Source organism: Lissotriton helveticus, chromosome 6, assembly GCF_964261635.1.
Source record: "Lissotriton helveticus chromosome 6, aLisHel1.1, whole genome shotgun sequence".
Taxonomy (NCBI): domain Eukaryota; kingdom Metazoa; phylum Chordata; class Amphibia; order Caudata; family Salamandridae; genus Lissotriton; species Lissotriton helveticus.
In genome coordinates, this window is record NC_136067.1 from 1,051,997,554 (window position 1) to 1,052,024,372 (window position 26,819).

General features: G+C 46.0%; 1 protein-coding gene across 1 annotated transcript in view; it reads right to left on the reverse strand.

The window, feature by feature from the left end:
- Positions 1-1,074: 1,074 nt before the first annotated feature.
- SHPRH (SNF2 histone linker PHD RING helicase) overlaps positions 1,075-26,819 on the reverse strand; it is an 884,400-nt gene continuing 858,655 nt past the window's right edge. The window contains exons 29-30 of the mRNA XM_078648685.1: positions 9,106-9,186; positions 1,075-3,007 (exon numbers count right to left, since the gene is read on the reverse strand). Of these exons, the coding sequence (XP_078504811.1) occupies positions 2,911-3,007; positions 9,106-9,186 (178 nt within the window). The 3' untranslated portion in view covers positions 1,075-2,910. The remainder of the gene's footprint in view (positions 3,008-9,105; positions 9,187-26,819) is intronic.

Genomic DNA, 26,819 nt, shown 5'->3' on the forward strand with positions numbered 1-26,819 from the left:
CCACAAAGAATTGTGAACTAGGCCACATCACAACCATTTTGGATTGCTTGAGCTAGGAAATGTCGAAGGTCTTCAGGCACACCAGGGAGGACTTGCGTCACTGAATCTCTAAGACCATGCGAGTGGCGGCCCAATAAGCAGCTGGTGTTCACAGATAGGATGGCTATATTAGTGGAAGAAAATACAAGTTTGTCAAATGTTTTCACTCGCTTTGATTCCATGTCAGGTGGAGTGGTAGGGAACGTATTTGGATTAGACCATCTCAAACAGGCTTGCATCACAAGGCTCTAGTGTGAAGGGTGTTGCAAGAGGGAATCAGAGTTGCCTGGAGCAGTGCGATGATGCCTGGTAATTTGTCGACTGATTGGGAGGCCAGAACAAGTTTTGGTTTGGCCAAGTCCTCAATAAGGTGACTGTCAATACCTAGTTAAATCGGAGAAGGGGCTCAGAAGAAGTCTGTCTGGTTGAAAGACTTCTGTTAACACACGCGTTTTGAACTCCAAAGTGGGGAGATGGAGTTCAACAAAAGTGCTACCTCTGGGAAGGGATGATGCTACTAGCTTCCTGTAAGCCTCGTGCCAAATAATCACTGTAGGGTTGGGCAAACTCATCATTCAGGTCCTATTAATTGGCAGAATAGGTCCCAAAAAGACAAAGCTGTGTATGCTGCCTCTATTGTGGGGGTGGAAAATCCAGTGGAGAAAGTGGCCCCTTGGGCGCAATTAGGAGTGGCTTTGGTCGATGTGGATTGGCACGACTCGACGTTGGAGAGAACAATCAGGTCCACCTCCTCCAGTGACCATGGAATTGGCATTGGAGCCGACATAGCCAGCACAGTTCGCGGGGTTGGAAGTGGAGTCGGAGGCAGTATGGGCTCGGAGGATCCAACTGGCCCTGAGGACAAACACGTTGGTGGATCCTAGATGGAAGACCTTTAGGCTCCTTGAGGCTGGAAGTTGCGCCAGAGGCAGTGGGCAATCAAGTTGTGCTACCATGAGTAGGGGGATCGGGAGTGAGATTAAGAAAAATGGTGCCGCCCCCATGCCTACTAAGGTCCTGCTTTGATTTCTAGTGTTTCTTTTTTTGGATTTACGTAAGGACTTGGACTGTGATCAACAGCGACATCTGGAGCGGCTTTGGAGACTCAGGGAGCAGGAACGTGACAGGAATCGAACCTTGGATGCGGAGAATGACTTGGAGCAGCCCCATCAAGGAGTTTTCTTTTGTGCTTGGCAACATAAAGCTTTGCCTCACGGTCCCTGATGACCTTCAGGTTTATCTAAACGCAATTGTTGCAGGCTTTTGAGTCAAGGCTCAACCTCGACCATCACAGACATTCCTGATGGAGTTCTGTCACAGATATTTTTTTACAAGAATCTCTACAAAGCTTAAATCCTGCGGTTTGGGGGCTGGTGAGATCTCTTGCACACTGAGAAGAATTGTGAGGTAAAAAGTCTGAGAGACATGAAGTGAGCTACAGATCCTTATCTGATGGCGTGGAAAGAATGGAACTGAAGTCAGTGCATGGCAACACTGTAAGGAAGTGGCGCCTATTTAGGTCCAGCACGTCATTTCTGGGGTGGAACGGCATCACTGAGGATCTGCAAGGCATCATCTTCCAGTGTCCAGAGCTACTGCTGCAACGTTTCCAGATCCAGTCTAATGCCTGGGGAATATTCAAAATGTGAGGAATCTACGGCTAGAAGTCTCTATCAGAAGATAGTTAGTGACTGAAGGCAGGTCACTGATTATACAAAGTATTTGAAGGTGGTAGAAGAGGCCCATTTTTATGGTACTATAGCAGAAGTAATAGCCCCTAAAACCAAAACATCAATTTTTGAGTTTGTCAAGTGCTCTGCATTGTAGATTTTAGATGTGTGAGGCCATCCCTAACTTGTTTGTGATCATATTGTTCAAGAAGATTCATATATTTAGTTGTGTCTCATCAGCATACATAATGTAACCTACATTTTTCGGACTATTCACTATGGCCTTAATAAAGAACACTACTCAACTAGCTGCAAGTGGAGAGATTTGAGGGCGGGGCTTTGATGAAATAGACCAGGTTTGAGTATTACTGCATGTTTTTGGACCGCAACAAATGTTATAGTGAATTTCCTGTGACATAGACTAAGGTGAGCAGCAAAGCCCAAGTCAGTGCAATACGACGAGGCAGGACAGTTGTTTTGTCTTAGGTTAGAATGGCTATTATGTTCTAAGGGATAATTTGCGCTCTTAAAAATTTTAAACAGTAAAAATTGTCTTTCAGCATTTACAAACTCTCAAGAAAGACAGACTTAAAAATGGGACAGTATTAATGGCAAAGGCATCTATCTGTGCAGAGGCAGAAAGCCATAATTGGCTCTGTTCTCATACATGTCCAGATGGTACATCCAATAGAATCTTAAAGGAGACTCCTTTTAATGGTTGATGAACAGCCTTTGTTTGTGTGCAAGCCTAGAAAAGCAAAAGGAATCTTGTTCTCAAAAATCACGGCATTAATATAACAAGAAATAATAAAGTGTGATAAATAAGGACAAACTTAGGGCAGGAAAACACTTGTAAACGCGCAACAACCATCAATTATGATGGCAAAACATGCACAGCTGAGTATGCAGTTGCTGGATCCTCATCCACAATGGGAGAAAAGGGGAAGCAATGGAAAGGTGGTGTAATGGAACATGTACAGAGGCCTCTTAGCTAAAGTTATTTGGACAATTTGCAGATTTTTTTTTAGGTTTTCACAAAAGTATTAAGGCTACACACCAAGCTGAAAATCCATTAGAAAAAAAGAATTTAGGCGAACCAAATGTGTTTCATAAGGATTAAACATGCTTGTGGATTTCAATGGTTATTACATGAAACCTATCCATGTGCCCACTTCAGTAAAATGCGGTTTACATTCCTTCTTTATCCAAGATCTTCAGTTTCTGCTGTGAAAAGGTCTGCAAGATCTGCTACTGTCAAGACTGAGACTTCTGACTGCTTCATAGAAGAGCTGGTGTGGCTGAAAAAGAGCATAATTAAACTGATTAATCTAGGATTTATATCTAGTAGATAAATGATAGGCTGTTTACTTGTACATTATGATACTACAACAATGATTATATCAATCAGATGCATTCAGATGGAGCCACATCCTCTACATAAATACTTGTATAACGTCACCAATGCAAAAACAGTCAAAAAGGCATATAGTTTATCAGGACATTAAGGGCTACCTAGCAGTTAACTACTCACACAAACAATGTACTAAGACATTCAATGTAAAAGGATTACTAAAGAAGGCCCTTGAAAATTTATTGAGTAAAGAGTAAGAAAGAATGGTGTCATTGAGAGTTTACTGTAACTGTGCATTTGTTTGCCATTCATTTTCTATAGGCAGAGCCTGAGCTTAATCTGCTATCAGAAACCACTGACCTGACGGATTATCTGTCACAAGGGTAGTCAGATGATAGTGATTGTCGCCCGCCCTATTTAGGGAAGGGCAACCATCAGTCGTTTTACCAAACCGGGACTGACATGCAATACATGGTGGTTCAGCAAAGGAAAAGTTCACAATGGCCCCACCGTGCACGTAGAAAAGTCCCTGCATGGTGGGGCCATAGCTATTTTGTTATCCAAGAATTAACTCCTGCCTTTGAGCTTGGTCTTACAACAAAATACTTTGTATAGTGAGTGAATCAAACATGGGGCCTGCTTGGAAAACATTCAGTGGCTTAAGCAAAGCTGGCACAGCATTGGCTCCACTGAAGGCACAGATACGCTAGGCATCCAAAGCAGGTATATCCAAAATATTCCAGGCGGTCCTCCACCAGGGGAGTGTAAGATATTGCCTCTGCTGCCCTTGGCCGGCCAGCAATCAACCGTCTGGAGTTTAGAAGACCCCGGAGACTTTTCAATGTAATTATTGAGAGACACAGCTTACTCTTATGGGACATGTCTCAAACCTTTGTTTGTGGTCAACTTATGAATCTGAAAATAACTGGCATCAGGGTGCATAGATTGAATGTCCAAAATGGAAACCAGGTAAATAATTGGAAGCTTTTGGCATATGACACAAAAGCTGTGAAGTATAAAGTGAATGCTCTTGGAAAATGACCCTTGTGCTTGCAAAAGTAATTGGTTAAAAAAAAGAAACACCCAACAATATCTGCCAACATTAAATTTGGCAGTTGTTAACACATGTTTTCAAGGTGTAAAATAACATAAAATAAGTGTTTTGGAATCTGCTGCACTAAGTTCCATCTGAGGGTGAAATATCTGTCCAGATATGCGAAATGGGATCTTGAAAGTGATCTATCCCTGCACATGACTTAAAGCGTCACAGAAGAGGAGTGGGCTTCCGTCCTCTCTGTGCGCCGACCCAAGCACACAAGCAACTAGTCGAAAGCCATCAAGAACCTCTTGTGATGACACCCTGGTTCCCCTTAAGCACAACCCAGCAGCAAGAGCCCGGCCAGAGGCTAGTTGGTACACAGAGAAGCTCAGGCTGACAAAATGCAAGCAATTGGAGAGCAAATGGCGAACAAATCGCACCACATGTAAAGACACCTTCAAATCACCCCTAAGTCGCTATCACCAGCAGATACGGAACACCAAGCGCATAGCTCTTGCAGACTAGATCAATGCCTGCACTAACAGCAGCAAATAAATCTTTGCCACCTCATCAGAAATTTCACCATGCCTCCGTCCACCTCCAGCAACATCCCCCTCTCACAAGACCGTAGCAACAAGCTCTTAGAATTCTTCTGTAACAAAATCACCTCCATATACTACAACTTCGACCATCAACCAGACCCGGTAACCATCATAACTCAACTTAACACCGTGGCAGAAGAATGAGCACTGATCTCATTGCTCTGCATCACCATCGTCAAAATCGCTGCTACCACGAAGACCATCCTCTTCAGGAGCCCATCTGAACCTTGCCCTTACCCCACCTTCACCAAATGACTCCTACTGTTCAGTGAAGTACAACCACCCACCATCAACGCCTCCATCAACTCAGCGACATTCCCGGAAATCTGTTAACATGTCACTGTCATTCCCCTGCTTAAGAAACCATGCACTGACCCAGCCATCTCCCTTCTTCAATATCCAGCAAAGGTCTTAGAGAAACTAATCAACCAACACCTCACCGACCACCTCAGCAACTACCAGTTCCTCGATGTCAAGCAGTCCAGATTCAGGCCCAACCACAGTACATAAACAGTACTCAACACAGACAAGATTTGCATGATCCTTGACAGAGGATACGAAGCAGCTCTCATCTTCCTAGACCTATCAGCAGTATTTGACATAGTCTCACACCCTTTCCTCATCAGCTGCTTGCACAAGATTGGCATCCAAAGACCCGCTCTCCGCTGGATCTGCCCCTTCTTAATGGATAGAACACAAGCATTTAGTCTGGCAACTTACTCCTCAGAAGCCCGCAAACTCATCTACGGAGTGCCTCAAGATTCATCGCTCAACCCCACCTTCTTATTCATATACATCATCCTTCTGACCGACTTCCTCTGCACACATGACAACAACATTCTCTCCTACGCCAATGACACACAACTCATGCTACCCCTCTTGGACAAGACCCCCAACACAAGGAACAACTGTCTCAAGCTCAACAGGATAAGACCAAAATAGTGATCTTCGGCAAGAAGACCTCACCATGGGACTCCAACTTGTGGCGAGCTGATCTTGGACAAACACCCAGCACCCATGCCAGGACCCTCAGAATAATTATCAGCAGCAAACTGTACATGACCACACAAGTCAACCACATCACTGCATCCAAAAAATGCTGAGGAAGATCTTCAAATGGCACCCAAGCAACACTAGAATAACTGTCACTCACAACCTAGTCACTAGCATGTTGGACTACGGGAACATCCTCTATGATGAGATCACCAAGCACTCACTAGAAGACTAGAAACCATCCACAACTTGGCAGCCAGACTCATCCTTAACCTTCCACAAACAATTCACACATCAGGGATTTCCACAAGCTCTAGATACACAAACCTGTCCATTTAAATCTTATCACACACATGCAAGACACTACACAAATTAGGCCCTACCTACCTAAACAATAACATCTCCCTCCACCAACCACTTCCCACTCCACATTAGAGAATACTGCTCTCTTTTCCAATTCTGCAAGAAGTTGAAGACTTGGCTTTTCAATGAACCAACCTACCATAGGCAGGCTAAGTGCACACACACACACACACCTACTGAGTGCTAGGATAACCTTTACAGTGCGCTTTACAAATGCACATAACACAGCATTGGTTAGTCCACAAAAGAGGGATCCTTCTTTTAGAACAAAGCCAGGATGCACTCTGTTAATGGGGCAGTTCTGTGTTTCGGAAAAAACTAGCTCTGTGAACGGGGTTGGATCCTTCGGCTCCTAGTCTGAAACCCTTCTGGTGGAGAGAACGATGGTGATTAGACAATGACCATGATAACGGAAGCAACCTTGATATCCCATGGATCAATCAGATGGTAGGGGAGCTGACTTGACTATCTCCAACATGGCTTGCATGAAGGCAGCTGTCTGGGAAACATCAGTAAAGGCACCAGAGATGTTGGTTCAAGATTTAGGAGTACAGACATCAGCTCGTAAAAAGACAAAGTGGCCTTTCCCTCCAGTGGCAATCTCTTTCTGGATGACAAAAGATAAGCATTCTTTTTTGTTTCTATGCTGTTTACGTTGAAAGGATCCCTCCTATGATAATTATCACTTCTGAGGAGACTGGAGAAAAATAGCAAGGTGTCTACCAGCGAGCATTTGCAGAGAATAGTTTTGTCTATCGTTCTTTAAGACTTCGGCATGCAAAAAAAAAATTCAGTCCCAATCTAACAGAGTGATTAGCACCCTATGTACTAGCTACACAAGATTTCCTTTTGATAGGAGACTTTAAATACCACAACAATATTGCCTCTGATCCTGACGTTTGTATTCTGCTAGCAAATCTTGAAATATTAGACCTTCAACTAACAAGGACCGGTCCTACTCATTCAGCAGGGCACAGGCTAGACCTCATTTTCTCTACTGTTTGGCTACCACAAGTTGACACTCCACAGCCATTAACTTTGACGGATCGCTTTCTGATCAGTTTTCAAATCCCGATCACGACCCTCCCCAATGAACCTAAGGCCTAGAATCAATCCATTTCAAGACTTTGGAAAAAGATCACTCGGAAGTCCTTTCAAGCAGTTTTTGCTATCTCCACGACAGACGACTCACAAGACAAACTCAGCACTAGCACGGTTTAATGATTTCCTTATCCATGCATTTGATACCGTGGCTCCTTACAAACTATTCTCTAAAAAACACTTTGGATCCAATGTACCTTGGTTCTGGTGGAAAACCAATTAATCATGTTGGAAAAGGCTTGAGCGTAACTGGAGGATGTAAAAAACAGTGTAGATAGACACATATTTAAAGAAGCTTTACGCTCATATCATGCCAAAATAAAAATTGCACACAGGCAAAATATTGTCAACACAATAGACCAGCCATGCAACTCCTCGAAAGAACTATTTAAAATCTTAAACACCTTTCTCAAACCTTAGGCATATTCCTCTGATACTCCAGCTTCTCAAACATTTTGTGACACTTTGGCTACCCATTTAAAACTAAAATTGACATCTACAACAGTTTTCATTCCATGATCAATCCATATATGTCATACCACACTATTCTCTCTCGATGGTACTAGAAAGATTTGAGTCTATTTCTCAAACACAGATCCTGGACTTACTAGCTAAAGCAAAATTAGGGTCCCCTTCGAATCCTTGTTTTTCACAGGTTATTACACTCCTTTTCACTCCACTTCTTTCCCCTCTTCTTGCTCCGACTATTACAGCATTGTGCAACCAATCTCTGACCCAAGCCACTGTCCCGAGATGATAGAAAGCAGCTCATGTTACTCCTATCAATAAGAAATAAACTGCAGACCCCAAGGACCCAACCAATTACTGTCCCATATCTCTCCTCACTCTGTTGGGAAAAGTTCTGGAGACCAATGTCAACAACAGCTCTCAGCCTACTTAGAGAGCAACTATTTGCTGGAAATCTCTCAGTCAGGCTTCCGACCATCCCACATAGACACTATTAGGCTAGCCCTGGATGCCAAATATCCTGCCATGCTGGTTCTGCTGGATTTATCAGCAGCGTTCGATAGCATCGTGCACTCTATCTTGGTGCAGCGTCTCCAGCAGATCAGTATCCAGGGATCTGCCCTCGATATGGTAAACAACTTGACTCCAGGGACCTTATCAGCCCACACACTCAGAGCCCTACATTGGCTTCCCATCCGTAAGAACACTCTTTAAACTGCTCTGCCTGACCCATAAATCCTTGTCAGGCTCTTGCCCAATATACCTTCAGAATGGACTTATTCCTTACCTTCCAAACAGGAACTTGTGATCAATTTCTCTTATGTCCCAGACATATTCGTACTGGTTAACATGGGGACCAAGCCTTTTCTTCAATACCTGGTTGTTTTAATGTTGCCTCTACTCAATCTACCTGACGATCATGTGCCGAGATATCCCTATGGGAGCCAGTCGTGCTCTTTATCAAGACTCAAGTAACATAACATCAACATGTGCTTATCACTCCTGCCAGCAATGTGATGCAATGCCCGACACCATATGAATGTGCTGTGTGAGTTTCTGCAAGTGGACCTTGACTTTATCCTCAAATCTTAGGAAGTGACAATCTCCTTTTTTAAGAAGAAGAAAAAAGTATTACGCCTAAAGAAGTTGGAAAACTAAGAGGAAGAGAAAGACCTGCATCTGGGAGGTGTAAATAAAAAGGGTGTAACAGCAGCATATTGAATGTGAGCTAATGAGGAGTGAACAGGTTTTACCTACTGGCACAGTATACACACAATAAAAAGATACAAAAGAACCATGCACCTAAAGACATTTTTAAATGATACTATCAAGCTTCCCTCTACAATTAGATCATACTATTATTGTATGCACAGAACATAACTGTGTTCTCAAAGTAAAGTTAAACTTAATAAAAATGGAAATACAAATGTTTTAAATTCTACGTTATTAGTTTACTGAATTGTGTAAAGACCACTGTACCTTCTGTCTGCAGTTTTCAACATGGCTTGCATCCTCTCTTCAATTGTTGCTTTTATCAGGAACTTATGAACAATGGTGGGCCTGGAAGCAGAAGAAGAATACAATCATTGTTAAGCATATGTATATTTTTTATTCAGCATTTAACCATATTTAATGTGTGACAAATGTATTGGTCAAGCACAATTTGCAATACAAAAAAAATGTAACACTAACGTTTGGGGAAAAAAAGCCTCAGGAGTCAGAAATGGCAGTAACTTATTTGTAATCATTTTTTTTTTTTTTTTTTTTTTGGGTAAGACATTTATTGCACATTGTCATAGAAATAGTACAGTCAATATCGCCTACAACCTGAGAAGGCCGGCTGTGCATAGTATGCAAGAGTAAATCAGAGACTTATCCATACACAGCCCATCAGCCGACAACCATAGGTCCGGCGGCGCGTGCTCGGTGTCAGTGTAGGCTCGGATTTCGACAATGCATCTGCATGGTGTATATGCCAGGTCAGTCTTACATTTTCAGTATTTTCAACCAAAGCCCCCATAACCTAGGGAGGATGATACAAACAACAAAGTAATAACCCCCTATAAAACTCAAAGCACTGTGTCACAACATTCTCCCTCCCTCATCGCCCCGCCAAATGCAGCCCAGAGTAGCAAGCAACCTGTAGCAATTGAGCGCTCAGCACGCGTCGTCGTCAGAGGCCACTGACACCAGATACTGTTGAAAAGGTTCCCAGAAGTCTCTGGGGCGGGACCCCATAGGCAACTCTTCCTCATATGTGACTAAAGTGTCTCTACAATAGGTCAAATCCTCCAGCCAGTTTTTCACTTTAGGTTTCCGCTTACTGTTCCAATGCAAGGATATTCTCCTCTTCGCCATCAATAGTGCAATCACACAAAGCTTACGTCGTCTCGCTCTCAAGTGCGGCACTAACCCCAGGAGACAGACTTTAGCAGTACACGGCAACTGTGCCCCCAATATAGTGTTGAGTGTCCGCATCACCTGATCCCAGTATTGAGCCACCGCATCGCAGCGCCACGCCAAGTGTATGAAATCCGCGTGTTCCTGTCCGCACCTAATGCAGTTAGAGTTGTCCCTCAGACCATATCTGTGCAGCCGTTCAGGCGTGTGGTACATGTGGTGCAAATATTTATAATGAATCAGTCTAAGATTCCCGTTTGGTGTCAGCATCCCCGTTAGCATGCAGGTGGCCTCCCATTCCTCTTCCGTGAGGTCATCCCCTAGTGCTGCGTTCCATTTCTCCCTGGCTCTTGTAGTGTTACCCCCATTGTTAGATTGCGCGCTGCGGTATAGACGAGACACCAGGTGTGACGCCGAGGGGTTGTTGAGCACGAGTGTCAGTGGTGCGAGTGCTTGTGGTTCTGCTGGGAAAGTTACAAAATGTTCCTTCACCGCCCTCTGTAATCTGTAGTAGTTGAAACTAAACAGCAGAGTTGGATTCTGGATGTATGTCAGTTGGTTCAGCGTTACAAACTGCCCATCTCTATACAAATCCCCTAGGGTGTCTATGCCAGCGCGTTTAAGAAGATCCATCCCCACCTGTTCTTGTGTGACAGATAGTGCCGGATGGTGAGCCAAGGGGAGTGTTGGTGCGTAGATTGGTGTGCAACGTGCCATCTTACTCAGTGTCCTCCATGCTTCTATCGTGGTGTTCACTGGGTTGATGTCGTGATCGTGTAATCTGGGACGTTTGTGCGTTAATATACTCGTCAGTGGGATGGGATCAGCATCTCCACGCTCTACAGCTACGTGCGTTAAAAAAGGAATCTCGTGAAACCAATAATGCGCGAATTGCGCCTGAGCACACTGGTAGTATAGGTAAATATCTGGCACCTTGAAACCCCCTTTAGCGTATGGGAGTGTCAGAGTCTGCAGGTCCAATCTGGCCTGCTTCCCCGCCCATATTAAGGAGAGCATGAGTGATTTAATGTTGCGAAACACCTCCGCCGGGGGCTTAATAGGTATATTATTGAAGAGATATAAGAATTTGGGCAGGAGCACCATCTTCACAATGGCAAGTCTGTCTGCCAGTGAGAGCGGTAGTCCAATCCATCTTTTGACCTTATCCTCCAGTGTGGAAACGGCTCTCCCGTAGTTGGTGCGGATGACCAACTCCGGATCTCTGTGGAACCAAATACCTAAATATTTCGTCGGTTCCTCCTGCCATTCCAGGGGGTAGTCCAGCGCCGTGGGCTGGGTACCGTCCGTCAGCGGGAGTATGAGGGATTTGCTCCAATTGATGTGGAGTCCCGAGTATTGGCCGAATTTAATGTATTCCCGCAGTAGTGGGTTGAGATTTGTCTCCGGGTTTTTCACGTATAGGACCATGTCATCCGCATATAATGCTATGTGTATGGGTCACGTAGGTAACTGAATAGCTGAATAGTGGTGGTGCTGTCTTATTTTACATGCCAAGGGTTCCAGTATAAGGGCAAACAGCATTGGCGATAGAGGACACCCTTGTCTAGTGCCTCGCCCGATGTTTATTGGGGACGATAGATGTTTGTTTACCCGTATGCGGGCCGACAGGCCCGAGTATAGCATTGTGATCCAGCCGATGAATAGTGGGGGGAACCCCATCCGGATTAGGACAGCGTGTAGGAATGGCCAGTCAATCGTATCGAACGCCTTTGCCGCGTCCAGCAAGACAGCAACCGCTTTGATATTTGGGGCCAGGTAGTGTGCCAGAGCAAAAAGGGTGCGAGTGTTGTGCGTGGTCGACCGGTCTGGGATGAAACCTGCCTGGTCTGGTCTTATTAACATCGGCATTAGTGGCTTCAGTCGGTCCGCTAGAATGCTAGCTAATATCTTAGTGTCCACGTTTATCAAGGAGAGGGGGCGGTATGAGTCGCAGTGTTCTTCGTCTTTGCCCGGCTTCAGTAGAGCGACAATCAACGCCTCTCTCATGGACGGTGGCAGTGTCTGAGCTTCATGCGCGGCCTCGTACAGATTCACCAGATGTGGTGCTAGCGTGCCAGCATACGTTTTGTAAAATTCTATGACGAAGCCGTCTGGGCCCGGTGCTTTGCCATTGGGGAGTCTTTTGATAGTGTCTATGACTTCTTGTGTCGTGAGAGGCCTTGCTAAATATTCCCTGTGACCGTCCGCCAGCCAGGCGATCTCCACGTCAGCCATGTATTCCAGTAGCTCCTCCCGTGATATTTGAGCCCTGGCCTCATAAAGTGCCCCATAGGTGTCTCTGAATTCACCCATAATGGTCGGCATGTCGTGTGCACGTGTGCCCTGTTTGGTATGTATAGTCGCTATATGTTGTGGCGCCCTTCCCGAGCAAATCTTTTCTGCTAGGGCCCTGCCCGGTCTGCCCCCTTCCCCATATCTCCTAGCCGTTGTCCTCTTGAAGATGTATTTAAGTTCATCATCAGCAAATGTGTTGTATTCCAACAGTAGTGTCTGAATGTCACTCAGTAGTGCCGTGTCCCCAGTGTTTGTGTATCGCTGTTCCAGGTCTCGGAGCATCTCCTCCCTCCTTTTAAGTTGGTGACGAATATCTTTCAATATGCCAGCGGACGTGTTAATACACACGCCCCGTATTGTCGCTTTAAACGCTTCCCACAGGAGGCACGGGTCCTCCGTGGTGGGGGCATTCAGCTCGAAGTAGTCGGTGATCGCTTTCTGGACCGTATCGACATACAGTGGATCTCGCAAGGCTTGCGCGTTAAACCGCCAGGTGTAGGGCGGTGGGACATATTGTGGGATCCGTAACTTTAGGAGTACAGGACCGTGATCCGACAGTGTTCTCGGGAGATGTGTTATCTGCTCCACCCATGCAAGGACGTCCTGTGTGGCTAGCCAAAAGTCTAATCTGGACCAGCTCCTATTTGCAGCATTTAAGTGCGTGGCAACCTGTTCCCCTGGGTGCAGTATCCTCCACAGGTCACTTACATGTAAGTTAGACATTGCGTCCAGCAGCATTTCCCTCGCCTTAGTATGTTGCTCAAGTGTGTGTGTTGCTCTGTCGAGCCCGTCTCTGAGTGTTATGTTAAAATCCCCCCCCCAGATGACATTGTCCGCTTGTATATCAGCTATAGTGTGCCATAACCTTTCAAAAAACCCTGCATCATCCACATTCGGGCCATACACATTCACAAGGGCTAGTTTTTGGTGTCTCGTCTCGCCTACCACTATAACATATCGTCCCCCTGTGTCAGTGTACGTGTCTTTGATTTTGAAGTGAGTTCCTTTCTTGATCAAGATACTGACGCCTCGGGAGTACGTCGAGTAGTATGAGCCTGTGGCGGATTCTGCCCATTTGTTCCCCAGCCTGGATGTGGAAGTGGGTGCCATGTGTGTTTCTTGTAGAAATGCCACATCTACCTTAAGTCTGTCAAAGTACGCAAACATCTGCCTTTTCTTTTTCGGGTTCCCCAGCCCCCTGACATTCCATGTGATGAAGTTGAGTGTGTCAGAGCATGCCATTAGCACGTGGTCAGGTGAAATTGTGCGCCGCGTGATCTGTGTGGCCACCTGTGAAACAGCGCATCCTCAACATACGTAGTACAGGCAACAAAAGAGGTCGCAATGCTTCTCAGACACAGTGCACACATATAAACTCTACTTAGCTCCCCCAACCCCCCGCCTCCCACTTTAGCGCCCAAACTTTGCCAAAGCCATGCCCCCCCAAACTTCAGAACTGTGATTGAACTTGTTGTGGGGAACACCCTCCTGAGGGTGCCGCCCGAAGCACACATCTCCATCCACATAGTGGATGTGGTCGAGCGCGATTTTTACATAATGACATCGTCAACATTTACCCCCTATCCCCCTCACCCCGCTCCCAATCCTCCGCAAGTATTTTATGACCAGCGATATCCCCCCCGGTTCCCTCCGAGGTCTCAGAACACATGCAGGCAGTGCCGCACTTCCTCGTAGTCAGTGGCTCGTGGTTTCACAGTAATAGTGCAGTCAGTACAGCCGGCCGGCCGCATGTCTCTAGTCAGTTGAAACCCAGAGCCCGTGTGCGGGTTCTGCATCAACGCTCCCCAAGTGTACTCACTGCGTTACTGCCAAGCACGACTCCCTTCCAAAGTTCGTCAGCAGCTACGACCTCGGTCTCGTGGATCACAACGTGTAGATTCACTCTATTCAAAGTGTCCGTCGCCTGCTGCCAACTTCGAAGAAACAATCCAATGTTGCGCACATGTCAGCCAACGCGCCGTCAGTCGTTGTCGCTCATTCTGCCCGCAGTCTCCGGATTTTTCCGACGTTTGGTGAGGTTCTTGACGTAATCCTGCGCGGCTTGCACCGTCGTGAGAACCACCGGCTTGCCATCCGTTAGGATTTTAAGTTTTGCTGGGTACAGCATCGCGTATCCAATTTCCAGCTCTCGAAGTTTCTTCTTCACTGGAGCAAACTCCTTCCTAGCCTGCTGCACCGCCATGGTGTGGTCTGGGTAAAACTCCAGCGAGCTGCCCTGGTGGGTAATGGCGCCCTTTTCCCTCGCCAGTCGGAGTATAGTGTCCCTGTCCCTGTAGTTGAGCACTCGGGCGATGATTATTCGAGGCGGAGCCCCTGGTTTCGGAGTGGGGGCCAGGGAACGATGTGCGCGTTCGACCAGGAAGACGTCCGAGAAGCTTCCAGCCCCGAAGATATCCTTCAGCATGTTCTCCACGTACGTCTCCATCCTGCCTGTGTTGGTGGATTCCGGCAGGCCCGAGATGCGTACGTTGTTGCGGCGGGACCTCGCTTCCTGGTCTTCCACCTTCGCCTTCAGGGTTTCCAGGGTCTTTTCAATGGCGCTGTGTGTTTTCGCGATGTCTCTGGAGTGGTCTTCCACCGAGGAGATCCTCTGCTCCGCCTCCACCAGTCTCTCCTCGTGGTTTTCCAGCTTGTTTGACAGAGAGTCCACCCTTGCCACGACACTGTCCATTTTGCTATTCATATCGTGCAGACTCTGCTGGATAGCCCTTAGCACTGCCTCCATGCCGGCGCCGTCCCCCAGAACCTGGTCTCCGTCAGCTTCCTGAGCAGCTCCCGTTTTCACCGTTTGCTTTCTCGCCTCAAAGGGCAGTTTCGATTGCTGCTTGTCGGGCTTCCCCATTTTACCCGGGGATTCAGCTGGGCTAGCGACTGTCGGGCTCGTTGGGGCTGTTGGCTTGGTCGTTGTCCGTGTGCGTCGCAATTGTGCTCCAACCGCCCCCTGCGTTGAGGATCTACTCATTAGACTGTCCACTCAGCCACATACTGGTACAGGTTAGTGCACTGTGCTGCGCAGGAGTGTCTCATGATATTGCAAGTGTTGAGGGAATTGCGGCGTGCCTCTGTATAACTTATTTGTAATCATAGGCTTCACTTGTGGGTATCTACTTTAAATTCACAAATATTACAGAATGTTTGCCTATATGCCAGACACTCGAACAGATTTACATTAAGAAATATCTTATTTAAAATGGATTTAACAAAGGACACAGGACCATCCAAAAGCAACATTTTCTGATATGCCATTTTCATTTTTCACACTGAAGACATACAGGCTGTTTTAACTCCCAATTAAACAATCACTGACAATACCAATTGTTTCCTATTTGATTAGTGAAAATGTCTTCATAGAAAATACTATTTATTATTTGGATTTCTACGGGGTTGTCTGTAATTACTTCACTGTTATTTACACACGGAGTCAATAGCAGTGCATAATGAAGGAGATAGTTATAGCTAGTTTACTAAACTATACCTATATATTTCAGTGGGGTTTTTAAACATTCGCTTGTGTCTTATCCCAAAACCTAACTATAAGGTCACTTTAACTGTTGTTTTTTTCCCAGGGAATATAGATATATATACATTGGGATTTTAGTTGTTTATTTAAATTGTAATTTACTTTACAGTTTATTTTTAATTCAATACTTAAATCCAATTTTTTGTGTCTGATTGCACAGGACGATTTTAAGTATATGACTTAATGTATGTAATGCTTACATTTTCTTTTAATTGGCGGGAGGGAGAACCCTCCATTTTCTTTAAACAAAAAAAAACTTTGTTTGGGGGGAGTGGGCAGTAAACCATCCACACTTCCCTTTTGCTATCTTGGAATAGAGGGTGACCTTCATTACTCCCATTTATAGGTCTGGCCTTTGAGGCTGCTTTAGCTACCTCACCAGACTATTGTTTTTCCCAAACAATCATACATAGTATACACACATAGATGAGATTTTGGTCAGTGGGGTAATAGGTCAGCACACTTTATCCATTAGTCCCATCACTATGAGTGACTGTACAAGGCTTGAGCACATTGCTCACATCCACCTAAAAATTCAGCTGAAAAGTTGTTTCAAAGTGTGTTTTTTCTTTTCTTTATTTTTGTAGATGATATTTAAATGTTAACTTTAAATACAGACTGTATATTTGGCCTGCGATAGGTAACAGCACACTTTTTTCCTCTACATTTAGTTTTATTGTAAATACTTGCCGTACAACAAATAACCATCACACTTGCCAAGTCCAGACCTATATATATATATATATATTATAAATCTTTATTTACCATTTTCATATAAAAGTACAATGATATATCATTTGTTACATAGTGGAGCTGATAAATGACGTCTAAATGGAGAGCGTGCATATAAAGTACGAACACACATTACATCGTTGGGGCTACAATGAGGCAGTAAATTGCACATGTGGAGAAATGCGTGAGGTATCAAACATAAGAAAAGGAACGGAGAGGACCCTCGCCGACACCACAATATATATATTCGGTAGTATTAACCATCAGCCTTACAAAGGGACATAAGAGGACGAAACATCCGTCAAATAAAATAGATGAAAATCATTTGTAGTTGCAAGACACATCAGCCAATCCCCTCAGGAACTATGCCATTATCTGGCTGAGATTGGCACTCAGCAGTAATCGTGGTAATGTAGGAACGGTAGGGCCCCCAGATATCCACCGGTCTGGACGCACTAGGGACCTGAGCAGAGTATTCTTCACAATTAGTGTTACAAAAGGCCATGCTCCCAAGCCATGACTTCAACTTCGGAGAGCATCTACAACCCCATAGCAATGCGACTTCCCTCTTGGCAAACAAAAACCCTAATGCAGCAAGCTTTCTGACAGCACGAGGGAAATAGGAAACATAGCCCAGCAACGCAATTTCTGGAGTGCCTAAAATGTCGCTAAGAGTCCTATGTAGCTGACACCAGTAGTCATGAAGAAGAGGGCAAGTCCAAGAAAGGTGGGCAAAATCGGCACAGGGGGCCTTGCACTTGGGGCAGTGGTGGGGACGACAGGGGTCTATTCTGTGCGAACGTGTTGGGGTGTGGTACAACCTGCGGAGAAATTTAAAATGGACGAGCTTATGTCTACTGTTTAGGGAAACTTTTTTTGTGGCTTTACAGCATTGTTCCCATTGGTCGTCTGAGATAGATTTCCCCAGATCCTCCTCCCACACGCACGAACCCTGGAGTCAAAGGCAGGGATTGAGTCACTGCACAGTTTGTATAATTTAGAGACCATGTGTGCTCCCGAAGGATGCTGGATGAGAAGTGTAAGTGGGGGTGCGGGGTCAGGAGCCAGAATGTAGGGAACGAAGCGCGCAGCATGGAACTTAACCGAGTCAAAACAAAGGAGTCCATGAACGAGCGTTCAGTGAATCTTGAGTTTTCAGTGATGGGAAAAGCGTGATTCTCAGGAAAGAGGTCACCTATGGTATGAATGCTGAATCCACCTCTCTATCTGGCACTCCAGCAAACTAACTGCACTACCACAATTCAATCTGATCATGGTGGCTGTATCAAGAAGAATATGAACACCCAAATATTTAACTGACTCTTGACTCCACTCAAGGGGGAAGGGGCAATTCCAAGCAGATGTGCTCGGGGTAAGTGGAAAAATTACAGATTTATGCCAATTGATGTTAAGGCCAGAGAATTTGCCAAAGCGAATTATTTCTGAGATAAGAGGCTCAAGATTAATGTGGGGCATCCTTACATATAAAACCGTATCGTCCGCATACAGTGAAATCAGGAGAGGACCAGTACGGAACTGTAGCCCCCGGTGTAGATGATTATCTTGTAAATGACGGGCCAGGGGATCCATCGCCAGAATGAAAAGTAATGGGGAGAAAGGGCATCCCTGGCGTGTGCCACGAGATAAGGAAAAAGGCTCGGTAATGGTGCCATTGAGACATAGCCTGGCCATAGGCGCAGTATATAATAGAGCCACTGTAGAGACAAAGCATTCCGGCATGCCCATGCGTCTCATGATGGACAAAAAGAAGGGCCACTCGAGGGAGTCAAATGCCTTCTCTGCGTCAAGAAGGATAGCGGCGGCCGGAGTGGAGGGGTCAATTCTATGTAAAACCGTAAACAGGGTCCTCAAATTCAGAGAGGTGGAACGATGCGGCACAAAACCAGACTGTGCCGGTGAGATGATAGTCTCCATCAGTAATGACAGACGGATAGCGACAACTATAGCCAGAATCTTGTAGTCGAGGTTTAATAAAGAGAGAGTTCTGCAAGTGCTGCATAATCTGGAGTCTCTGCCCGGCTTGGGAAGTAGAATAATGACCGCTTCTCTAAATGTGGGGGGTAAACGGCCCGCCTCAAGTGCCTCGGCATATACTTCTACTAGCCGAGGGACCAAGATCTCTTTGTAGGCCTTATAAAACTCAGCGGAAAAACCATCAGGTCCGGGCGCCAAAGAACCCCGCAATGCATCAATGGCTTTGACTATGCTATCTTGCGTAATGGGGAAAGCTAGAAATTCTTGCATGTGTTTTTCTAGATAGACCATGGCAATCTCGGCGAGATAGTCACCTTGACCCTGCAGGTCGCCTGCCAATTTGGTCGTATATAGAGTTTGGTAATAGGACAGGAAGGTGTTGCAAATTTCTGGAGTGGTATGGAGCAGATCACCCTGTGGACCCATAATTTCGGTGATGTATGACGAGTTATAAGGGGGGCGAAGCAGTTGAGCCAGCAGTCTACCGGGCCTTTCGCCCTCGCCATATCGGCACGCTACGAATTGCTTGTTAAGAAGTCTCAGTTCCCTGTCTGCCTCATCTCTAAATTCCACCATTAATGCCAAGCGTCTGGCTTCCTTCGCACTGGAGGGAGTTAGCAATAGTTCTCAATCTAAATCAGCAATGTCTCTCTCAACTCGGGCAAGTGAGGAACGAATGTCCCTCAACACTCCAGCATGCTTGGCTATGCAAACTCCACGAATGTATGCCTTGAATCCTTCCCACAGAACCACCCAGGTATCCACCGACCCAGTGTTGAGTTCAAAATAGTCCTCGATAGCTTGTCTAACCTCCTCAGTAAAAACAGGGTCTAGAAGTGCCTTCCCGGGAAACCGCCACTGCCTCTCGTGTCCACCCAGTCTGGGGATATTTAATTTCAGAACAATGGGCGAGTGGTCCGATAAAAAGGCATTCTGAATAATGAGCTTGATTCATTGTGCGATGTGAATGGGCCTCTGAGGAAGTGATGTTCTAGCCACGAAACGCGTCAGGCCACAACTAAATTACCGGACGGAGAAGGCAAGCTGATGTTTAATGCCGAGGGCAGGCAAGCTGTGTGTGCGTCCTGAGAACTTTATGGCTTTTGGTTGACAAACTATTCACACGGGGGCCTCTAACCGTGCAGGACAGCACCATCTTTACATCATGAGAGGCTGTGGAGGGAAACGAGTTCCATTCCAAGTTTACAGCACAGCTTGCCTTAATGAAGAATGTCTTGTCTTCACTGCGCTGGATCCTACAAAGGAAATTAATTCATTGTAACTCATGGCACATTGAAACTTACGAAGGTAATTAATAAGAATGCTCACTGGATGAAAAACTACTTATCCCAGCATGCCGTAATGATGAACATGTGCACTATGCCAAGCCCACTGGGGGCTGATAACCAATAAAAAGGCATGCTGAATAATGTGCTTGATTCATTGTGCGATGTGAATGGGCCTCTGAGGAAGTGGCGTTCTAGCCACGAAACGCGTCAGGCCACAACTAAATTACCGGACGGAGAAGGCAAGCTGATGTTTAATGCCGAGGGCAGGCAAGCTGTGTGTGCGTCCTGAGAGCTTTAGGGTATTTGGTTGAATATATATATATATATATATATATATATATATATAGTAGAAATTGCGCCTCTGGCAGCCCCCCACTACTTTTATTTATAAATGTACACAGGGCGATTAAAGCTTTTTATATATTACACATTGCACAAAACAATTTTTTTTAAGTTATCTTCAATAGATTATAAATCAACAATTATCAGACGTTTAGGCACTAGACTATTTCAGTACAAGAAGAGAAAGTATATCCTACTATTTTTGCATAGGTTCATTTGATGTTATTCCAAAAAGAGAGTGGTTAAAATTACTCAATATTTGTCACTTCATTATAGCACGTGCACTTTATCTCTTTGTGGTACTGACCACGACCTGCATAGAGAATGTGACTTGACTATTGCTTTTAAAGAACATTCTGTTATGACATTTTACATCAAAAGAATAATTTTTTTCTCTTTTTAACTTATACATGTTTTAACCAAGTTGTAATATTCATTCTCGTGGTATTTATTGTATTTACATAGGTGCTGATGTACTGTGTGACAGGGTACTTAAGTCTGTTGCCCAAACAACCATTTTGTATAGTCTGTTTTTTTTTTTTTGCACAATGCCGTACCAGTCTGTTTCAAATTGATTGGCCACGCTTGATATTTAAGTGATGATTCGTCAGTGGCGTGTCATGTGATCAAGATCGCCGTGGAGCGATCGAACCGCGTCCGGGCGGACACTTGTCTGTTCACTATGATGTGTTATTGGAAATAAACAAGAATTGCTAAACATCCTTGATCGTGTGGAGGCATTTTTGTGGTCCATACCTGCAAGGAAACCCCTTCTGCGCAGTAGGGGTCCCGGACTGCTGTATTTATATAAATATATATATATATATATATATATATATATTACCTACTGGCGGTCGCCAGTAGGTATATATAGTTAGGATTTTTTCTCTATGGGATTTTTGAAAATTCTATGTCTAATAACTTTGCCGTTTGTGGACGGAATTGGCTGAAATTTTCAGGAAAATGGCACATTTTGTTTCTGAGCAGCGTTTGAAAATTTGGGGGGGGTTCGTCAAGGGGGGGCCGAGAAAAAAGGGGGGTCCCAAAACGCGTTTTTCCCATGTTAATTTCCATAGGGCGGTTGGCCTCACTTTTAGACCGAACGGCTGAATGGATTTGCACGAAACTTGGCAAAATTGTAGGGACTGGTAGCCCGATGTGCCTTTTGTAGGTCTCAATATATGTGCTCCAGTGGATTTTGAGAAATTAACGTTTAAAAAAAGATATATATCTGTAAGCGCGGACCGGGCAGCGGCCTAGGACGCGTACTTTTCGCGCAACGGAGCTTTGTGAAGCGAAGCTGATTGGTTCTCCGGCGTCTGGCAACATTCCAAACAGTCCGTAGTGGCCGCAAACAGTCCGTAGTGGCCGCCATCTTGTCTCTCGGTAGGATCGAGAGACAAGAGGAGGCCAAAGCGAAGGGGTAAATGACCATAAGGGGGAATAGTAGATCCTCGCTGACCCCCTAGGTTTGATGTGGAGGTTTTAAAAGGGCCCCGCGGGGCAAAAAAAAAAAATTATAATAATAATCTTACGGCTGAATGGATTTGCACGAAACTTGGCAAAATTGTAGGGACTGGTAGCCCGATGTGCCTTTGCTAGGTCTCAATATATGTGCTTCAGTGGATTTTGAGAAATTAACGTTCAAAAAAAGATATATATCTGTAACAGCGCACCGCTTCGCGTACTTTTCGCGTTACGGAGCTTTGCGAAGCGAAGCTGATTGGCTCTCCGGTGTCTGTAAACATTCCAAACAGTCCGTAGCGGCCGCCATCTTGTCTCTCGGTAGGATCGAGAGACAAGAGGAGGCCAAAGCGAAGGGGCAAATGACCATAAGGGGGCATAGTAGATCCTCGCTGATCCCCTAGGTTTGATGTGGAGGTTTTAAAAGGGCCCCGCGGGGCAAAAAAAATAAATAATAATAATAATCGAACGGCTGAATGGATTTGCACGAAACTTGGTAAAATATTAGGGACTGGTAGCCCGATGTGCCTTTGCTAGGTCTCAATATATGTGCTTCAGTGCATTTTGAGAAATTAACGTTCAAAAACAAGATATATATCTGTAACAGCGCTCCGCTTCGCGGAGATAAAATTATATCTGTATTACCTAGCTGTTGCTAACACCAGTTAGCGACGGCTAGTAGGAGATAGCGACCATCTTGGGCCCCACTTTGCATGTGAGTGATATTTATCACTAATGACATGCAAAGTGGGCTTGCCAAGATGTTAGCGACTGGAAACAGTCGCTAACATCGCTATCTCCTATTATCAACTTTTGGAAATATTCGAGATAAGCGCGAATATCTCCAAAAAGTAACAGCTGCCCTGAGCAGTTCTTAGCCATGTTATCCTATGGGAGGTGGATAACATGGCTAAGAGGATTAGCTCGGTAATGCATGAATATCGCTGAGTTTTCAGCGATATTAATGCATTGCGGTCGGTTTTTATCGTATTTGCGATAAACTTTCATAATAGCAAGGTTTATCTGCGATAATTTCTGACGGTAAAAAAATCTTTGCAATGCATCGTTAGGGATAAATATCGCTTAACTTTGGTAATATGCCCCAACGTCTGTTAACGTTCGATTCGAAGGAAATCAGGAAGTGTTGAAAAACATTGTCTGCGCCATCTTGTCTTTTTTCAAATGCCACACTTTTGTCGTGCACGGCAGCCATTTTAGATGCCTTGACCAGACCCACTCTGTGCACGCTGTCGATCCTTAGCATGGCTCCCCACCCTCGCAAGCATCTCCCCCAGGCAGTGGTCACCCCCGCTCTCTGTCTTATGCATGGGTAATAAACCTCCCCCCATCTGCGCTGCTCTTTCCTGAGAATCACACCCTGTGCCCGCCCGACACCTCCCTTTCGCCCTATTCACTACTGCACCCTCTGACACTCCTTTTCCTCTGTGTCCGATTGTCCAGGCTGGTCCTAGGGTATCAGCTAGCCCTGCAGATGTAGTTTATGGCCACAGCTGTAAAGATTCACCCCTCTTCAAAGGAGTTATAGTAGATCAAGGCCCACACTCGATGAGATCCGTCACAGCAGAAGCGTTGCTATTATCTGAAAACCATCCTGTATTGTGATTGGGGAGGGGACCGAGCGTGAAGCGGAAGATTCCAGGGATGACTCTTTGTACATCAAAGTTTTTACAATTATGTGTCACATTAAAAATATATAGCACTCCGACAAAGTAGTAAGATTATAAAACTTTAATAATTTATAAATATATACAAGAAAACAAAAATAGTAATAACATATAAACATTTTTAGGGAAAAACAACGAAGTAGCGGTCGGCTGTGCGAATAGTCCCAACGCAGCACAACGTCCAGATTTCCGGCGTGGGGCGGGTCATCAGTAGCAAACTGTTGTGCGAATAGTTCCAAGGCAGCAGAACGCGCTGAAATCTAGATGACACGAAAGTGATGTCTAGTAAGTTGCCACCCAGCAAATAACGGCGTGGGGCGTCGCGGGGGGTGGGTCTTCAGTAGCAAACTGTTGTGCGAATAGTTCCAAGGCAGCAGAACGATGGCACCAAGGTGATGTCCAGTAAGTTGCCGCACTGGTTTTGGTATCCTACAATGCTGCTCCGAATAACGGCGTGGGGCGCCCCGGGGGAGGCGGCGTGAACGGGCCTCTCCAGGTGGAGTGTCATCTGTTGTAGTGGGGCGCCCCTTTACCGTTTCAGTTGCCATTCCGTCCGTTTTTGGTCCACTGTGTCAAAAGCCGCAATTCAGCTGAGTTGCGCCCACTCTTGCGGTGCAGCGATAGGCGGCTGTCACAGGACTCTCAAAATGGCGGCAGGCTCTTTCCTTTTTGGGCCTGGTCCACTGAAATGGCCCTGGGACACCTTGGAAATCGGACGCTTGTCTGCTAGGTCTTGGACCCCATTCTCGAAAGCGTCCCCTCCGCCTTGAGAATTCATCAAAAGTTTTGGGGGCCCCGACTCCTGCAGGCTTCTGGTGGGGAGCGGCTGCCATGATTGCTCGCGGAATGACTACAACGGAGCTACGAGATGGTGGTGCTCTCATGCTGACGCCAGCTTCAGTCTGAAACATCCAGAAACAAGGTGGGGCTTTCATCGTTTGGAAAAAAAAAAAGTTTTCATCCAATGAAAAGTGTTGTTTTTAGGTCATATGATCAAGCCTTCCATCATTAGGAAACCAAAAGTAAAATGAACCAATGAAAAGTTTTATAAACAAGTCACATGACCTGTTATGCGGCATAGGGTATAAAATGCGGAGAAAATACGTTGGCACGTGAGGCGGCGTCAGTAGCGGACCGATGTGCGAATAGGCCGAAGGCAGCACAACGCGCCAAGATCCGGATGGCACCGAGGTGGTGTCCAGCAAGTTGCAGCACTGGTGTGGCCATCCTACAATGTTGAAAGTCGGCGTGGGGCGCCCCGTTGGCCTGTGAGTTTGCGTCAGTAGCGGACCGATGTGCGAATAGGCCGAAGGCAGCACAACGCGCCAAGATCCGGATGGCACCGAGGTGGTGTCTAGTAAGTTGCCGCACTGGTGTGGCCATCCTACAATGCTGAAAGTCGGCGTGGGGCGCCCTGTTGGCCTGTGAGATGGTGTCAGTAGCGGACTGATGTGCGAATGGGGCCAAAGGCAGCGCAACAATATTTTCTGACGAGAAGACACCACAAGGCGCTGAGATGCCAAGATCCGGATGGCACCGAGGTGATGTCTAAGTTGCGGACTGATGTGCGAATGGGGCCAAAGGTAGCGTAACAATATTTTCTGTATGGAAGATACCACTAGGCGTTGAGATGCCAAGATTCGGATGGCACCGAGGTGATGTCTAGCAAGTTGGTGTGGTCATCCTACAATGCTGAAACTCGGCGTGGGGCGCCCCATTAGCCTGTGAGATGGCGTCAGTAGCGGACTGATGTGCGAATGGGGCCAAAGGCAGCACAACGCGCCAAGATCCGGATGGCACCGAGGTGGTGTCCAGCAACTTGCCGCACTGGTGTGGCCATCCTACAATGCTGCGCCGAAAGTCGGCGTGGGGCGCCCCGTTGGCCTGTGAGTTCGCGTCAGTCAGTGGGGGCTGTTTGAGGATCTGACTGCATTGGAAAGCAATGTGATGCTGTGCGTCGCCCCCAAGATGGAGGTTCCTCGGCTGCAGTGGGGCGCCCCTTGGTGTTTCACTCGCTATGCAGCTGAGTTGCGTGCGCACTTGTGGCGAATAGGCCGAAGGCAGCACAACGCGCCGAGATCTGGATGGCACCGAGGTGGTGTCCAGCAATTTGCCGCACTGGTGTGGCCATCCTACAATGCTGCGCCGAAAGTCGGCGTGGGGTGCCCCGTTGGCCTGTGAGGTGGCGTCAGTAGCGGACCGATGTGTGAATAGGCCGGAACCAGCACAAGGCGCCAAGATCCGGATGGCACCGAGGTGGTGTCATAGTTGAGAGTTCTGAGCAGCGCTTGTAACACTGTCTGAAGCTTATTTGCACCTGCTGCAGCTTCACTATTGCCCTGGTGTGGCCTAAGATCGCCCATGACATAGGCGGCCACCTCCCGGGGTCCGGCGGAACTTTTTTCCTTTTCCTTTCTGCATCTTGTCCCAAATTCGTTTGACCTGAAGACACGACCAGGTCCCTGAATGTGTGCAGGGGGACGCTATTGATTGAATCAAAATGGCGGCTTCACACAAAGCTGACTCAAGCGTTTTCTGGTGGTTTCATAGTTGAGAGGCACTTCATCTGCAGTGGGGCGCCGAGATCCGGATGGCACCGAGGTGATGTCTAGCAAGTTGCTGTACTTGTGTGGTCATCCTACAATGCTGAAACTCGGCGTGGGTCGCCCCATTAGCCTGTGAGATAGCTGTTCTTTGGATTTGGGCCTGGTCCACTAAAATGGCCCTGGGACACCTAAGAACTCGAACGCTCGATTTTTTTTTCCTTTCCTGTACATGCAAAAAAAGGTAAATGCCCGGTATGTTACACGCTTCATCTGCCACGATGAACTCTCCAGAGGAAACGAAAAAATATATAGTTGTGGTAACTATACCATGCATCGTCATATGGAGAGGTGGCACCAATTAATTATAGTGCTGCATAAAAGAGAGATTTGGAGGAGAACCCCTGACCTGCTAGTACATTCATCAAAGAAGTGGCACTGAGAGCTTCAGAGGCAAGGGAAACGGTCCCAAATATTTAGAAGAACTTTGGAAAGATTAAAATGACATGTTTAGATTGTGGTAAATTAATTTCATGTGGGCAGATGAGTGTTACTCTAATAAATACAGCATATGAACATCATCATAGTCGATGGTTGGTAGAGACATTTTGACTATATCCTGGACCTGCCCGTCCTCGCCCAAAATGGCGCCGGAATAAATGGGACTCGTAACTCCTTGTTGTGTACTGGTTGCAGAACCTTGAAATCACGAGATACGTATGCAGTTTTGAAGCACATGGCGGGCGGGGACGAGAATTGATTGAATATTTCGACATCCCTATTGATATTAAGTTCTGATGTGTTATTGATTACTGTACTGTTGAAAGTTCGAATTAACGTCACCCATGGTACTTGCCCGCAAATGTATATCTAGATAATTTTATTGTAACTGGCCCTGTCGTATTTT